Source organism: Nomascus leucogenys, chromosome 21 (genome assembly GCF_006542625.1).
Source record: "Nomascus leucogenys isolate Asia chromosome 21, Asia_NLE_v1, whole genome shotgun sequence".
NCBI classification, from domain to species: Eukaryota; Metazoa; Chordata; class Mammalia; order Primates; family Hylobatidae; genus Nomascus; species Nomascus leucogenys.
Window position 1 is genome coordinate 68,629,861 of NC_044401.1, and position 18,008 is coordinate 68,647,868.

Below are 18,008 nucleotides of genomic sequence, written 5' to 3' on the forward strand. Positions count from 1 at the left end.
GGGAGACCAAATAATAAGACTTAATAAGAGGTAACCCTAACAGAGCTCCCAGTCTGTTCCAGGCACTGTGATGAGCATTTTGCATGTATTATTAAATTCCACAGGGGTTGTACCCCATGAGGTTGGTATTTTATACCCATTTTATAAGAGAGGAAACAGAGGCTTCAAAAGGTTGTGTAACTTGCGCAGTGGTCACACAGGATTCCAATCCTGATAAGCCTGTCTCACAAACGTGGGGTTCTATAGACGCTCCTAGATTGCATTTTCATTTAAGCTGAGCCTTGATGGTCTGCTGGAATATGGTAGGCTACACTTTACACACACGAGGCTCATTTCACCTGCTACAGTTATGCCTGGGCAGAATTGATCATGTGGCAATATCAACAGGTTACACTAATAGAAAAGCATCAATAAACTACTGTTTCATTTCTATGTCATTGTTGCTAAGTTGTCCCTCCTACCTTTTTTAATGGACTAATCCAAACTCTTTTTTTTTTTTCATTTTTCCCTGTATAACAATTGAAGTCAGACTTCATTTTTCAAACTTGGCCTCAGATACAAAGATGACATATCAAGAGCCTTCATTTCTCTCCTAAAGCATTAAAACAATTAAAATTTCCAAAAGAAACAACATGAAACTAAACAACCCTATTTTTAAGTGTTTCCAAACTTATTTCTTTTTTTTTAAACTTGTTTCAAAACAGCCTTATGAGGATTGTTTTCCAAACAGCTGTGTAAGAAGCCAGCCACTTTGAAATCTGATTTTTCCTATGTAGACATATCATATTTTCTATGCTTGAAGAAGCAGGGAATACCCAAGCTGGCATTCAGTGGTAGCGAATATGAAATAGACCATTAAAAGAAAGTCATAGGAATGTTAAAATCCATGTTGACTGGTTTTTACATTTACCCGGCAGCATTCCCGAGCTAGCGTTGGCATGGAGACTGGAAAAGGAAACTTTCCACAAGTCTGTCACTTGCTACTGTTTCTACTTACTCCACTGCGAGTCCAATTTTAACATTTTTTTTAAGTTGAAAAAAGGGTTTGACTCCTTTTGTGTTTTCTGTTCAAGGCGTTTTTTAAACATGAGAACACGTGTGAAAAAGGTTTTTAAAAATCAGCCGAAGATTGGGGTTTCCAAATATTCAGCTGTTTAACATTCAGATAATTGCCTGCCTTCCCCCCGCTATCCCCCACATTTCGTCTGAATGCTCTGGGATGGGGGAGCCCCACAGTCTGAAAGTAACTCTGTCCCAACTCTCCTTATTGCATTTATTAAAGAGGCTGAAAGACGCATCTGCTTTTCAATAGTTTGTGGTTCTTAAGAGCCCAGGAAAGCCAGAGGTTCTGACTATTCAGGAAGAAAGTTGGGTTTCCCAAAACGGGCAAGCAAGTTTGGTGTGGTCACATCTAGGTATTCTTGACGTCATTTTTGTTGAGGGAAACAGGCTGCAATTTTTGGAGCCAGGCTAGGATGAGAGTGGGAGGGCAAATCTGTCACTTATTCTTTCCTGGTGTGTCTGGAACCCACTAGACACTCAATTCATGTTTACATGAATGAACGAATCACAATAACGCCCTATCACATCTGTAAAACCGAAGGGTGATTTTCCTGGGCTAGAAAGTTTAAGAAAGAAGAGAGAGTTGCGTACCTAGGGCTTAAGGGGCCTCAGGCTGGCACTCAAAACCAGGCGTTCTCATTTCCCTTTGGCATCACCCTGAACGGCTGTGCCTGGAGCCGGCGCGGCGCTGAAGAGGGTAGGAAATACATGTGAGGAAAATCAGAGGAGAGGGTTGGGAACAGATGTGGGCATAAAGGGAAGGCATCTGACTTGAAAGAAACAAATAGGAGTCCCGCAGCTGGAAGGACATATCCTTCCACGTCGCCGGGGATGTGGGATTGGGGCGATTTTGCTCTCCCTTTGTTCTTTCCCCTGCCTTCCACGTTTCCAGGGTATTTGATTGATGTCTGTCTTCTCTGTTAAGTTATTCCACCGTGAGGAGAGAGCGGGTGGCAGTACCTGGCACGCAGCGGGCGCCCAGTATAGACCTGCTGAGCAAACGAATGGATTCAGGAGCTGCTGTGTCCCCCTCACCCACCCCCCGCCCCCTATGTGTCCACAGCGCCCCGCACGTAGTAGGCGCCCCCTAAACATCTGTACAGCAAATGATTTGCAAGTTTTCGGCGCTGAGCACGTGGAGCTTTGGAAACCAGGACAGCAAATGAGTGTCTCCGAGACCACAAAAGCGGTTCCGGCGCGTGCGAAAGGCGGTGGCTGGGCTACGGCGGAGGGAACGGCGCAGAGCGGGGCGCCCCGCCGGGAGCGCTGCCTGCGTGGCGCCCGAGGCGGGGGCGCGGGGGGCCGCGGGGGGCCGCGCGCAGCACGTGCTCGTCTGGGAGCCGGCCGGGCCGGGGCGGGCGCGCGTGTGCGCCTGGGGCGTGGGGCGTGGGGTGTGTGCCCGCGCCGTGCCCCCCGCGTGTGCTGTCGGGCGGGCGCCGGCGTGAGTCACGGCGGGGCTAGCCTTTATAACGGCCCGGAGGCTCGCGGGAGCCGCCGCGCCCGCCCGCCCGCCCGCCGCCGCTCCGCGCTCCACCCAGCGCGACCCGTCCCCGCGCCCCCAACCGCCTCCGGCGGCCGCCCAGTCCCGAGGGCGCCATGAGGAGCCTGTGCTGCGCCCCACTCCTGCTCCTCCTGCTGCTGCCGCCGCTGCTGCTCACGCCCCGCCCTGGGGACGCCGCCGTGATCACCGGGGTAAGCGGCCCGGGCGCACCTGTCCACCCCTGATGCGCGCCTGGGATGTGCCCAGGGGACTTGGGACGGGGACCCTGAAGGGCAGGCTAGAGGCAAAGGGAGGGTCGCCCTGGGCGGAGATACCTGCCGCTGTCGCCCCTTGGCGCACTTGGGAAAATGCCCAGATCCAAAAGCAGCAGACGGCTGGGGACGCTGGGCGCGTCCTGGAAGAAAAAGTGACAAGGATGTCGCCCCACCGCCTTTATTACCACCTTCTCCCGCTTACTTCTCCCTCATCACCCACAGCCTCACTCCTCGCGTTTTTCTTCTGTTAGGCTGAAAGAAGTTTCTCTCTGAGTCTTCTCAAGTACTTTTGGAGGCTCTCCAGCCTCGAACCTTAAAATTTGACGGCCCCTTCCTGAAATGCAAAGGACTAAGACTAATTCCCCAAGTGCCCAGAGTCTTAATCCTACAGTCAAAGAGTTTGCTCCCCGATGCGTCCTCCGCAGAAACCCTTTCAAATCGCTTGGTCCAGGGCCATGTGAGCGCTTTGAAAAGCAATTGTGGGAGCTTCCTTCTGGGTTCCGGGGCTTTCCGCCCCCCTGCTCAGGGTCTTGAGGTCTCCCCATAAAAGTTTTAAATTTCTAATTCCTGGCAAAGCACCTCCAGTGCTCTGGCATAATGATGGAGTAGGTTGCTGTGTAGATGTTTAAACTTAGAGACGATGTCTTCATGTTTTTTGTAAGTAGGAACTAGTTCATTTCTCTCCCACTCTCAACAATTTTGTGTGGATCTGAAGAATTGGGTTTGCAGTACAATAGTAAATAGTCTAGTTTACATTAACAAGGCAAAACTGCTATCATTTCCTGGTTGTTCAACTTCTCTGTTTTTTAAGTGAGGAATTCTTTCACACCTTCATTAAATTACTTCAAATATTTAAGTGCACATAATGGGATTGAAATAAAACGTCTATGTTTGAAATGTTGATACATAGATAATAAAATATCATTTGACTTTAAAGGAAATATCATTGTCTTGAGAAAATCAAGCTCTATATTGTCTATATTAGTTATTAGGTTTATAGAATTTTGAAAGTCTTTTTGCTATGACAGCATTTGTATATATCCAACAGATATTTAACTATAAGCTCTGTGATATTTATTAGAAAAGAGATTTTTTTAAAAAAATTACTTGCATAGCTTTGCCAGTCCATGTGGTTGAAAAAACGTTTTTGCAGGTCTTTCTAATACATGAGAATTGAAACATGATTGGATTATTTTCCCCTCTTCTCCTGCTGGCTCATTTAAAGTTTCTCCTAATCCTCTGAGCCCAAGATCCCTTTGCAATATAAGTATCTTTTTGTTCCATTCACAGGACAACACTATCTGAATAGATTTGCAATGGGTTAAGGATGAAGGGCATTAGGAAACAGCTGTCTAATTAAAAATATATAAACCTATGCAACTCTTTGTAAATTTTCCAAGAACTGAAGCTTTTGTTACAAAATAAAATTTTATCACGTTGGCTGTCTATCTGTTAGAGAGGCTTAGACTGGGCTTATTATATACTTATGTGTGCTGTTTTTGTTGTTATTTTAGCTCAGCGTTACAAAAAGAGAATTTTAAAAATGTCTCTAAAGCAACAGGGCAATAAAATGTAGTTATGTCTCCATGACAGGAACCATCTGGATTCAAATGAAAAACTCAGTAACTTATCAAGATATATTGTGTATAGCATGTTAAACATCCAGGTGATTGAATTTTAAAAGATTTTGGCTGGATTTTTGATTGTCTCATTAAAAAAAGCTCATGGGGCCTCAAAATTCGAGGTATTGAGCATCTGTTGAAATAAAATACTGGCTAAAACTTCTACCTTACATCTACAGTTTTTTTGGGTAGCGTATGTAGGTATTTTGAAATTGATTTATATGCCCACATAGATTTGTTAAAACTATATTGTAAAAGATCATTGACTAGACATCTTATTTATGGGATGTAATGGCTACATATACATGATTTCTGGCATGCAGATAAAAATTGGAAAATTGAAACATTTATATATTGTCCTATAAAATCCAAACACCTCAAGGTGAAATTTTTAGCTTTTATCCAGATACTTGTTTCAAATAGACTGAGAAATAAATTCTAATGAGGGAAGTAAATGAGTTTTAAAGTAAAATAGTTGGTTACTTTTAATGAGAAATAATGTTAAGAATGTGCCCATATTTTTATGTCTTGAGAAGTTATGACCGTCCTCAAAACTAAGAATTTTGAAGGACTGTTTTAGTTGTTTCCACTAATTGTACATTTAAATTTGTGCCTAAATGATAGAGGTTTTAGTTTCTTACATATATAGTATAGGATGTTTTTATCTTATCACTACCAAAACAGATTACTGCCCACAGTTCAAACAAAGCATTCTATTTTTTGTTGGTTCTAGGAAAGAATAATCGTTTTTCAGATCCATTTTCATGGAAATAAATTTAGATTTCATTATTTATTTCTATTTAGTAGAGTATGGAAATTCCTCCATAGTTGATTATTTCATTGTATGTATTTACAACTTTTATATTGAAAGCAGGTGCCTTGAGTAATTACTATTGACAATTGCACCTGTTACTTGCATTTCTTAATTTGATGGCTCTTACAGGATTGTTAGCTGATTTTGTAATGTACATATATGTTTATGCTAAGCCAGTTATTTGCTCTTTGCAGCTTATTCACCTGAAGGAAGAGTAACATAAGGCAAGCATCTTGGTCTGTCCATTTTCAACCTAAGAGACTTCTTTAAAGAGAAAATGGTGAAAAAGCAAGTCAGTGGTGTGAGAAACGTCAAGTCTCATGAACCAAAATGCAAATATTTGAAAGGGAAAATGAGCACTTCTAAAATTTACATCAGTGCCTTTTATGGGTCTGGAGTGTTTCATGCCAGATTTAGAGACTATTTAAATCTCTTTTTTTAAATTGGCCCCAATGTATTCTGCAGTTAATAGTGATAAAATCTTGTGATTCCATTTATGTAGTAATGGCCGTGTGTAGTGTAAGACTAATATAGTCTTGTTCTTCAAGTTCAAAGCCAATTCAGCCATAAAGCGCTGGAAAAAGAGAGCTGATTTCATTTTTTTAAAAAATCTTATGTTTACTTAAGATTTTCATAATCCAGGGGCTAGAATTTAGCCCAATTTCAAAAAATGAGAAATAGCTATTCTGATCAGATTTTATTGTAGATATATACAAGTAAATGAAGGTTATCATATAAAAAAAAACCTGATTATTAAAGTCGAAGTGTTTAGATATTTAAAGGGCGTTTTCACTGCTAATTTTAGATTTCCTTAGCCTGAGTCTTTCCCATTATCTATATTTATCTGTTTGTTTATTACATTTCAGGCTTGTGACAAGGACTCCCAATGTGGTGGAGGCATGTGCTGTGCTGTCAGTATCTGGGTTAAGAGCATAAGGATTTGCACACCTATGGGCAAACTGGGAGACAGCTGCCATCCACTGACTCGTAAAGTTAGTATTTACGTATTTGTATTCATGGTGGTTCTACTGTGATAACTCTGAGCAAGATCTGTATGACATGAAGGACCAGGTAATGTGCTCGACAAACGAAATGAATATTGGACATTAGCAGGGATAGCAGTGTAAAACTACCCCCTCTCCTCTCCCCTTTCATTTCAAAGAAATGTGTCCTCTGTCTTTCTTATTCCAGTGATAGTTTTCATGTTACTGCTCTCATGGTGTTAGAAGCATTTTACCAATATAATTTCCAACACATGAATTTGCTTAAAAGTTATTTAGAACAAAAATATATATTATACTCTAGTATGCATCTTTGCAGAAATCTGAGTATAGAAGTTCTTAAAAAGACTGCTTTTAATATTAGATCTACTGATAAGGCAGAAGTAAATAAGCTCTGTGTTTTGGAATTTTTTTAGAAAATCGATTATACAGTTACTCTTGTATGTTAGTTTAATCATTCTAGATTTTGACTCTACCTACAGGACACATTTTTCACAATTTTAGCGATCGATGATATTTAATTTTCCAATTTGCTGTATTATCTGTCAGCTCAATATCACAGTGACCTAAACAACACTTTTGAAAAGTTATTAACAGTAGTGGCATGATCATAGGGTGGCAGGATTGGACAGGGCTTGAGAGGTTGTATCTCCAAGGGTTGCAGACCCACCTGTCTACAGGGGTCAGGAAGGTTTACATTATATGAGGAAGCGGGTGGGTGGGAGGCCGAAGGCATGTGGAGCTGGAGGTTCTTGGCCTTCTGATTGAAAACCTTTGAAACACAGTGTGGTCTCAACAGAGCACCCCAGGAATGCCAGGTTGCATTGCCCTCCTCTGGTCCCACCTCCGCCTTTTTCTCATTAGTAAAGTGCCTCCAGTGGCATTGCAACAAGTCCGAGGGCAGGTGGTTTGCGAGAGGCAGAGCTCAGTCTCTTTAGAGTGTTCTTTCTACACATTGTATACTTTCTTTTAAATACAAGTAGAATGTTTTCAAAGCAAACCAAATTCCATTTTCTGTCTTATTTTTTCACATGTGATTTAGGGTTTAAAAATGTAATACAGCTAAACATCATTCCCTCCTCGGAGTGAACAGAATGAAATGAATTGTGGCCTCTTGGCCCAGGTTTAACTCTGCAAGCTGTAATGTGGATTCCGGTTGTTTTGGGCCTATCTAAAGACTGAATTTGCTTTTGGCTTTCCTGTGGTTGCCTTGTGAAATGCTTCCTGTTACATTTAAACGATCCCTCCTGTGGTTTTACCATGCAAGCCTGCACTGTCATTGAAAAACATGACATGCATTGTTTTTTCTTGGACAGAAGAGGTTTAAACTGTTACTTGTGTGTCTCAATGCCAAACTTCCCTAGAAGAGGGGCCACTGGCCCAGCTGCCTTTAGCATTGCTCTCGTTATTTTCAACACCCTTATTGAATTATGAGTTATCTTTTGTACACTTAAGTCATTGTCTCTGAAACATTTACTCTTAACTTTCTCCTTTAAGAATTACGTTGTTTTTGGCTGGGCATAGTGGCTCACACTGTAATCCCAGCAATTTGGGGGTCTGAGGCAGGCAGTTTGCTGGAGCCCAGAAATTTGAGACCAGCCTGGGCAACATAGTGAGACCCTGTCTCTATAGAAAAAGTTTTTTAAATTAGCTGGGCATGATGGCACACACCTGTAGTCCTAATTACCAGGAAGGCTGAGGTGGGGGAGGGGATCAGCTGAGTTCAGGAGTTTCAGGCTGCAGTGAGCGTGATCTTGCCACTACACTCCAGCCTGGGTGGCAGAGCAAGACTCTGTCTGGAAAAAGAAAAATTGTGTTGTTTTCATACAGTATTAGTACAGCTTCACATGCCCTAGATGCTAGAATCACATAGCCTGTTTACTAAAACAAGGGAAAAGGGACATATCCCATGGAACTATGTTTGTGTTAATAACAATCATAATTGCACCTTGTTAAATACTGTGATGTACCAGATCCTCTATATTAAATGTTGTGTATGTACTTCTTATTTAATACAACAAGCCTGTGTGCAACGTTAAGCCCCAGAGGGGTTCAGCAACACAGGCTGTGAGTAAACAAGAGACACTCAACTTCATTCTTTGTGACACTCTATTGTTTATGTGGTCTTAATCATTACACGCCTCTACCTCTGCGAAAGCAGTCGTTGGGTTTAATTTGAACACTTTTTAGTCCAATTAACCAAAACTGGTTTGTTTAGATAATAGAGACAAAATGATCACTGGAATGAGTGATAACAGTTCAGACTGGGAATTTGTGCCATGGTTTTGATGAGTGTTCCAATCCTCTGCAATATTTAAAAGAGAACCGAATTCTATTTCCCCAGTTCCTAGATAACTTCAATTTCAGGTTTAGTCCAAGATTAATTTTGAAAGTAAACAAATGCAGTCTTCTTGCATAAGCCTGGCTACATCTCTTTGGTTCTGTTTTTATCATGGATCCAATAATGAAATCTTTAAATAATAGAGTATGGTTTTCAGATGCTCACTTGAAATGTATTTCTGGAATTTTATTTTCTAACTTTTCTTATTGGTTGCTTTTTTATCTTCATATACATTTTCAAAAGTTATTTTGATGACCTATTTTAAGAGAAGTTCCCAGAGTTGTACTTGTTCCAGATGAAATTTACCTATTATAGAAAAAGATCTAGTTTCTTCCAGAATATCTCTCAGCTGTATAGTCTGTTCAAAACAACTCAAGAAAAAAGTCTTTCCTCAGTACATTCTGATGAACATTATGTACAGTATTCAATTATGCTCTGAAGTTTAATGACTCATTAGTAGATAGTAAAAATGTAGATCCTATATAGAATTTTTTTTTTTCATTTTGTTTCAGCTTAGTCATTAGCCACTGAAAATCTGTTTATTTGGGTCAAGTGAACAGTATTTGATGAATGAAACTGAGAACCATAGGTAGGAGTTGATAGCTACCGAGTTCAGTTTACTGTTTTATTTAACATGTACCAATTAACCTGTAGAGTTTACAGTCCCTGACAGGCTATTGTTTTATAATTGTATAGTTTTGAAATTTATATTTGATAATTTTAAGATAGAATAAAATATATGAGATATATGAGTTCACCTAGGAAGCATAGTATGCATATTTTCTAAATACATTTTAAAGCAAATAATAGTTTTAACAGGTATTCATTTTTCTCAAATTTTTTATTTTATTTTATTTTATTTATTTATTTATTTTTTTGAGACAGAGTCTTCCTTTGTCACCCAGGCTGAAGTGCAGTGGTGTGATCTCGGCTCACTGCAAGCTCTGCCTCCCAAGTTCACACCATTCTCCTTCCTCAGCCTTCTGAGGAGCTGGGACTACCGGTGCCCACCACCAAGCCCGGCTAATGTTTTTGGTATTTTTCGTAGAGACGGAGTTTCACCTTGTTAGCCAGGATGGTCTTGATCTCCTGACCTCGTGATCTGCCTGCCTCGGCCTCCCAAAGTGTTGGGATTACAGGCACATTTTTCACAATTTTTTAACACTTAAGAATGACTTAACTGAATCATGCCTTTAGAAGAAACTTTATGTTTAAAAAAAAAAAAAAGTGGCTGGGCGCGGTGGCTCACGCCTGTAATCCCAGCACTTTGGGAGGCCAAGGCGGGAGGATCACGAGCTCAGGAGATCGAGACCATCCTGGCTAACACCGTGAAACCCCTTCTCTACTAAAAATACAAAAAATTAGCCGGGCGAGGTGGCGGGCGCCTGTAGTCCCAGCTACGTGGGAGACTGAGGCAGGAGAATGACGTGAACCCCGGGGGGTGGAGCTTGCAGTGAGCCAAGATCGCGCCACTGCACTCCAGCCTGGATGAAAGAGCGAGACTCCATCTCAAAAAAAAAATAAAATAATAAAAAAAAAGTTTCTATTAATGCCGGTACTTTCCAAAATTTACATAGAAGATTAGCCATTTCCTTCCCATTTTGACTGTTTAGCTTTGAAAGCTTTGAACACTTTTTAGTGTTCAATAATTATGTGATTAATACTTTAATTTTTATTGCTTATTGAATTCTGAATTTTTTCAGTTTAAACAAGTATGTTTCCTTCAAACAATCTTGTTTTTAAATTTTCCTGCGCTTTTTATGTGAACATTTTTAGCACCAAGTTTTTTTAAAAACTTCACTTTCCTTCCTTTTCTGAAGGAAAAATATTCAAATAAAAACCTGGTACTTGTTTTTTTTTCAACTTAATATTTAAAAAAATATTAGTGGTTTCTATTTTAGAACCAACCTGTGAGGAAACATTGTAAACATAATTTCAGAATATGAAGTCATTAAAATTTTAACATATTTTTTAAAGTAAAAAAATTTTAAAATACTAAAATATAACTAATGCAACTAGAAATTTAGCAAATATGGGGAAGAAAGCATAATATGCTGATTTTCTCATCCTTCCTATCACAATGTCAAGAGCTACTGTCTATGATTATTTCTTGGGATAGCATCATAGCAGTGTTTATAGGTTCAATTCAGCAAAAAGACTTACAAGACAGAAATAGGCTTTAGTCTAATTCACGTTTTCTCAACTTTGGTACTATATACCGTTTCCCCAGTTTCTCCCAATGGTGACATCTTGCAAAACTATAGTACAATATTACAAGCAGGATGTTGACGCTGATACAGTTAAGGCACAAAACATTTCCATCACTCTAAGGATTCCTCATGTCGCCCTTTTCTAAGTGCTAATTTCTCTTTAAAAGTGCTGCGAAAGAGTAAAAGTCATGCTTTCTCAAAGTGCTGGATGTTCTGCCTCGGTAAGTTCTAGAATTTGCCGTTTGGAATTCTAGGCTATTGGAAACTTTGCATTGAGTGTTGGTTGATTCTAAAGTAAACCGTGAGGTTTGGACTAAGTGGTTCCAGTGTGCATCTTCTGTAAGCACTTTCTCTTGCATTTGTGATTATGAGACACCTGTTAGCTTTGTCACACAGTGTCTGTAGATCTAGAAGTGAGTGGGCCAGTCAAGAAACTGACAAACATCTACTGAGTGTGTAATATCAGAAATCATGGTTTTTGGCCAGACACAGTGGCTCAAGCCTATAATCACAACACTTTGGGAGGCCGAGATGGGCAGATCACTCGAGGTCAGGAGTTCAAGACCAGCCTGGGCAACATGGCAAAACCCTGTCTCTACTAAAAATACAAAAATTAGCTGGGCGTGGTGGCACGTGCCTGTAGTCCCAGCTACGTGGAAGGCTGAGGTGGGAGAATCACTTGAACCTGGGAGGCGGAGGCTACAGTGAGCTGAGATCACGCCGTTGCACTCCAGTCTGGGCACAACAACAGAGCAAGACTCTGTCTCAAAAAAAAAAAAAAAGAAAGAAAAGAAAAAAGAAAAAAAGAGAAGAGAGAAAAGAAAAGAGAAAAGGAATCATGGTTTTTGTCATTAGGAGCTCACAGATCTGAGTGAACTGGGTTTGAATGAGAAAAAAGCACCTAAGTATTAAGGACCCTGCAGTTCAGTGTAATCATTATGTTAGGGTCACTCAAAGCAGATGCAGACTGATGTTCATACAGTCTTGGTGTCCTTGATTTAAAGAAATAATTCAAAGATTTTTTTTAAGTTTCACAAAAACAAATGACCTTGTGAACACACTACCAGGGTCCCTCGTAGGTCCTGGACTAGAGGCCTATACGTGAGAGGGGCTTTGGAATCTTGGGCTTCATGGTGAGTCCATCTCTGAGTTTGGTGGTGTGAGTTACGTTTTGCCTGCTCGGAGCTGGGCAGGGCAGTGAGGGGAGCCTTGGGATCTGAGACGGTCATCTTACTTCTGCCCTTCAGGGAGTTCCTAGACTCTGTGGGGCATTGCAGGGCATTTGATTGGCACATAGCAAATATTTCCTGAGTGTTTTCTGTGTACGAGGCTGAGAGCTATATGCTCATGAGTAAAATGGATATGGTCCCCTCTTTAGAGAGTCTAGAGTCTGGGCTTGGTGGTGTTTGAGAAGAGAGCAAAATCTGGAAGAAAGCAGGACCGTGTTTGACTTTGAGCAGTTTCCCCTCCTAGCTGAGTAACCTCAGTCCAGGACCATCGCTTCACCTCAAAAGGAAGCCACTTACCTCTATCTCAGACAAAGCAAAAATCTGGTGCTGAGGTTTGGGATGACATTCATACATGATGCCTTCTGAGACCTGACCCATGGCGCACAATCCATGTGATTTTTCTTTTCTACCGGGCCCAAGGTACTGCCCACCCCATGTGACAGGCCAGAGAGTGATCATAGTGCCATGATGCAGAAAGCACAAGGCTGTGAGCACCAGCAGCTGAAACAATTTTACTGGTGTTCTGTCTTGTATCATTAAGAGGGAAGCGCCACGATGCACAGCCTCGCCTGTTTCGCTCATCATTGTATGCTCGGCACTTAAGATAGGGCCTGGTGTGTAGGTGGCACTCAGTATCTGTTGAATGAGTGAATGAAAGTAACATATTTGGTGATCTCCATTTATAACAATTTAACATGCTCATTATAGGTGTATTTGACTGACACACTTCAGGCTCCTTTTACTTGGATATTGCTATCTGTGTTTGTTTTTCTCAACCTCAGCACTACTGACGTTTTGGGCCAGATAATTCTTTGTCGTAGGGGTTGTCCTGTGCATTGTAAAATGTTTAGCAGCGTCCTTGGCCTCTACCCACTAGACACCTAGAGCATCCCCCTCCCTGCCCTTATTTGTGACAAATGAAAACATTTGCAGACATTGCCAAATGTCCCCTGGGGTCACAGTCATCCCTAGTTGAGAATCACTGGCCCACGCAGCAGTTTTAGGCTGGCAGAAAGGAAACTTAAGGTCACAGGGTCAGAATGGGCTATAAAGGTCATTGGTGATCACTTCTCATGCTATCCACTTATAAGTGTCCAAGCCAGTCCAGCTGTACTCACCTCCTCTGATGTGTTCTTGGTGGCAGCAAAAGAGCCGACCCTCAGTGTTCCCTTTGACACACAGTGGCAGAACCATTCTGAGCACAAGTCTATATTAATCCAGTGGTGAACATGACTGCATGTAGATGCTGTCATTAGAGCCTGGGAAGTCATGACACAGCAAAAGGACAGAGGAACTGGGATGGCTTGGCTGTATCTTGCTCCGCCAGTTCACTACATGCATACCCTGCCCTCCCATTGCCTCTTTTTCTTCCCTTTCTATTTATTGATCTCTATCATCTCCCTGGCACTTCCAGAAAAATTTTGGAAATGGAAGGCAGGAAAGAAGAAAGAGGAAGAGAAGCAAAAGGAAAAAGGAGGTAAGAAGAATGCGAATGTGGTACCACCAAAAGACATGCCCAGAAGAATTAGCCTTTACATTGTTGGACTACCATAGAGTTGGGTCTGTCCTATCAGTTCAGCCCCAACATAAGATTAGAATGGTTCTGCCACTGTCTGTAGACAGCTTTGATAATCTGTATTGCTATCTATATGATATATACAAAGAAATTTACCTGGAAGGCATCTAAAAGATGCATTTCAGATTTTCTCATAAGAACAGATCATTGATGTGGGGTGGCCTCTTTTGGTGGAACAGATTAAGAAATACACTAGAATGATGTTGAATTTGAGTTTAGAAGCAGGAAGAACACATCCTCTGCCATGCTTAAACTATGGAAACGTCTCTGAGACATGAGTCTGTAGTCACTCGTCTCTCTCACTTTAGCCTGAATCAGAGTCACTTGCCATCTGATTTCACAGACGCTCCAGGCCTGGGATTAAACTTTCTCCATATAACTTGTGTTTGGAAATGGTAACTTGTGAGACATATATAACTTGTAAGACAGGCAGATTCTCAGGAAGGTGCTATTGCTTAGGGGAGGGAAAATAATATTTGCTGTCTTTATTCTAGAAAGCATACGTATTTGGAGTGTACACCATTTACCACTGGCACAGACAACCACCATGCTCGCTGTCAGTTGACCCTCCTCAACCCAGCTTGGCTGGTGAAATGGGCTGGGCTCTTAGAGTGACTCTCGAATGAAGCAGACCTTTCACTGCTACTCAATTTCCATTTATGCAAATTGAGCTTGCCTTCTTCTCTGATTTTCCTCTGTTCCTTTTAAAGTTTTTTCCCAGCATTTTGACTCCTGGCATCTGTGTGCACATGTATGAGTTAATATACTGCTCACTGATGGTGAGTTTATATTTGCTCATTGCATAGACATGGTCATGCCCATAATACCAGGTTCAAGCTTAAGCAGCTTCAATGATAGGGTACCATAAAAAGAAATAAATGTGAAAAAGTAAAAGGCAGTACAGCTTGAGGACTAAAAGCTTGGTCTCTCAGGCCCACTCACTGCTAGACAAGCTTCAAGTTTTAGATAAGTGACCTTGGCCAATATACCAGTCTCTCTTTGCCTCATTCTCTCATCTGTAAAATGGGTATAATTAAAGTGCTTGCCATCTTTACAAGGTGATTGTAAGAATGGGAAAGGATAACATATAAAAAGTACTGAGGAGGCCGGGTATGGTAACTCACATCTGTAATCCAAGCAGTTTGAGAGGCTAAGGCAGGCAGATCGCTTGAGGTTGGTAGTTCGAGACCCACCTGGCCAACAAGGTGAAACCCTGTTTCTACTAAAACTACAAAAGTTAGTTGGGCGTGGTGGCATGCACCTGTAGTCCCAGCTACTCGGGAGCCTGAGGCAAAAGAATCACTTGAACACGGAGGCGGAGGTTGCAGTGAGCCAAAACTGTGCCACTGCACTCCAGCCTGGGCAACAGAGCAAGACTCCGTCTCAAAAACAGTAAATAATAAATAAATAAAAAGTACTGAGCATATTGCCTAATGGGTAGTTAACGCTCAGTAAACACTAGTTATTGTTATGTAAAGAGCTATCTCAAGAACGGTTTGGTTTGTTTGTTTTTGAAACCTTTCCAGCTCTGACTCCGTTTTCTTTTTTATTTAGGTTCCATTTTTTGGGCGGAGGATGCATCACACTTGCCCATGTTTGCCAGGCTTGGCCTGTTTACGGACTTCGTTTAACCGATTTATTTGTTTAGCCCAAAAGTAGTCGCTCTGGAATAGAAACCAAATGTGAATAGCCACATCTTACCTGTAAAGTCTTACTTGTGATTGTGCCAAACAAAAAATGTGCCAGAAAGAAATGCTTTTGCTTCCTCAACTTTCCAAGTAACATTTTTATCTTTGATTTTTAAATGATTTTTTTTTTTATCGAAAGGGAATTTTACTTTTGGATAGAAATATAAAGTGTAAGGCATTATGGAACCGGTTCTCATTTCCCTGTTTGTGTTTTGGTTTGCTTTGGCTTTTTTCTTAAATGTCAAAAACATACCCATTTTCCCAAAAATGAGGAAAATAAGAATTTGATATTTTGTTAGAGAAACTTTTTTTTTTTTTTTCTCACCACCCCGAGCCCCATTTGTGCGCTGCCACACAAATACACCTACAACTTTTGGTCCCTTGCCTCTTCCACCTCAAAGAATTTCAAGGCCCTTACCTTACTTTATTTTTCTCCATTTCTCTTCCCTCCTCTTGCATTTTAAAGTGGAGGGTTTGTCTCTTTGAGTTTTATGGCGGAATCACTGATGGGAATCCAGCTTTTTGCCAGTATTTAAATAGTGAAAAGAGTGTATATGTGAACTTGACACTCCAGACTCCTCTCATGGTGCGGACGCTAGGAGTGCTGCCGGACCCTTGCTAAACCTGTCACTCAAGAGGACTTCAGCTCTGCTGTTGCGCTGGTGTGTGGACAGAAGGAATGGAAAGCCAAATTAACTTAGTCCAGATTTCTAGATTTGGGTTTTTCTAAAAATAAAAGATTACTTTTACTTCTTTTACTTTTTGTAAAGTTTTTTTTCCTTAGTCTCCTACTTAGAGATATTCTAGAAAATGTCACTTGAAGAGGAAGTATTTATTTTAATCTGGCACAACACTAATTACCATTTTTAAATCGGTATTAAGTTGTGATTTAAACCTTGTTTGTAAACTGAAAGGTCGATTGTAATGGATTGCCGTTTGTACCTGTATCAATATTGCTATGTAAAAATTCTGTATCAGAATAATGAAAGTACTGTATATCATTTGATTTATTTTAATATTATATCCTTATTTTTGTCATGGTTGTTGTCAGTTTTTATTATAAGCAAATTTCTAAGTAGGCTACGTCCCAATATGGATATAGACCCCAAGGTTGGTAAAATAGCCCCAAAGATATGTGCATTTTCATTTTACATACAGCAGAGTTCTGTTTGCATGGATTTTAAGGTAGTTCAAAAAATAAACGATGCATAAATCAGTGAGATTTTGGAGCGTGAAGGAAAATGACGCTGTGCAAAACTGTTTGTAATCAGGCATGGACTGATGGGGCTTAAGTGTATTGACTTGGCAAAGAGTGATGGGAGCGTGTGTCGCAAGTGGTTAGGCAGGGTGCTAGGTGGTACCACACAGTGATGCCAATGTAGGCTGGCCTCGAAAACCCACCAAGTATTGTGAATGGTTTCAACGTCGCAAATAAACAACTTATGGAATGTGTTCAACTGACTAAACTTGCCCATGCCAACCCACCAACCATTTCCAAACACAGAACTGTCTGTCCATTTTGTGGTTATTGACTCAGCCAGGGCTTTTGATAGCACATTGTATGTAATTTTACCCCTTGAGCTAATATGTCCCATAAATGTATGGGATTTTGCTGTGCTAATTACCAAACTTGGTCAGAAAAGTATTATTTTTGGTTGTTTAGTTTGTGTTCAAGAAACATTCCTCTGCGAGTTTGCTGAAGAAAATTCATCTTCGACAAGGGGAATTATGAGTAAAGAAATAGGCACTTTGGCAATTTTGTTGTTTGTTTTCATGTAATGTTCAAGACTTTTCGAGGCTATGTTGGCCAGGTGCGGTGGCTCACACCTGTAATCCCAGCACTTTGGGAGGCCAAGGCGAGAGGATTGTTTGAGCTCAGGAGTTTGAGACCAGCTTGGGCAACATGGAGAAACCCCGTCTCTACCAAAAGAAAAAAAGAAAAAGAAAAGAAAAGAAAAATTAGCTGGTCATAGTGGCATGCACCGTTAGTCCCAGCTACCCTGGAGGCTGAGGTGGGAGGATCACCTGAGCCTGGGAGGTCAAGGCTGCAGCGAGCTATGATATTGTGTTACTGCACTCCAGCCTGGGTGACAGAGCAAGACCATATATATATATATACATATACATATAAAAGGCTATGATGTTGTTTCTTCCAGTTTCTAGGATCGTCTCACACACATGCTGGGACTTCACAGACCAGAATTTCCACAAAGTAAGGCAAGATGAAAATTTACAAGAGAAAAACTAAATCCACAGTCTACTTTGAAAATATCATGAATGAATTCCCTTCATTCCAAGGTAGAAAGAAATCTTATACTAGAAGATGATGCCCAAACCCTACTGGACCTTTGGATTTCTTTGCAAACATTGACTTTCATGAAAACTATCATTTCTGACTCTGTTTTGCCTTTTATCAGAAGCAACATTTTTTTAACCATAGAAAAGTTTATGCCAAAACTATTTCCTATAGACCCTCCTATCTCACTGAGAACCTTTATTCTTCTCAGTATTTCAATGTAGTTCTTTTGTTAAAGCCTTTTATAAAGTCAGTTCAGTGATAGATCAAACACATAGCCCAATTTTCCTCTTCATTGGTTTCTTTTTTTTTTTTAAATTATACTTCAAGTTTCAGGATACATGTGCACAATGTGCAGGTTTGTTACATATGTATGCATGTGCCATGTTGGTGTGCTGCACCCATTAACTCGTC

General features: G+C 40.8%; 1 protein-coding gene across 2 annotated transcripts; it reads left to right on the forward strand.

Annotated features, from left to right (window-relative positions):
- The first annotated feature begins 2,497 nt into the window (after positions 1–2,497).
- PROK2 (prokineticin 2) lies at positions 2,498–16,545 on the forward strand. Of its 2 annotated transcripts, XM_003264896.3 has the most exons (4): positions 2,501–2,754; positions 6,120–6,245; positions 13,449–13,511; positions 15,165–16,545. In XM_003264896.3, exons 1-4 carry the CDS (start codon positions 2,659–2,661, stop codon positions 15,267–15,269), a joined length of 390 nt encoding a protein of 129 aa, XP_003264944.1. In that variant the 5' UTR covers positions 2,501–2,658; the 3' UTR covers positions 15,270–16,545. The 2 variants fall into 2 exon arrangements, with proteins under 2 accessions (XP_003264943.1, XP_003264944.1); XM_003264895.2 differs by lacking the exon at positions 13,449–13,511 and having other exon boundaries at positions 2,498–2,754.
- The last annotated feature ends 1,463 nt before the right edge of the window (positions 16,546–18,008 follow it).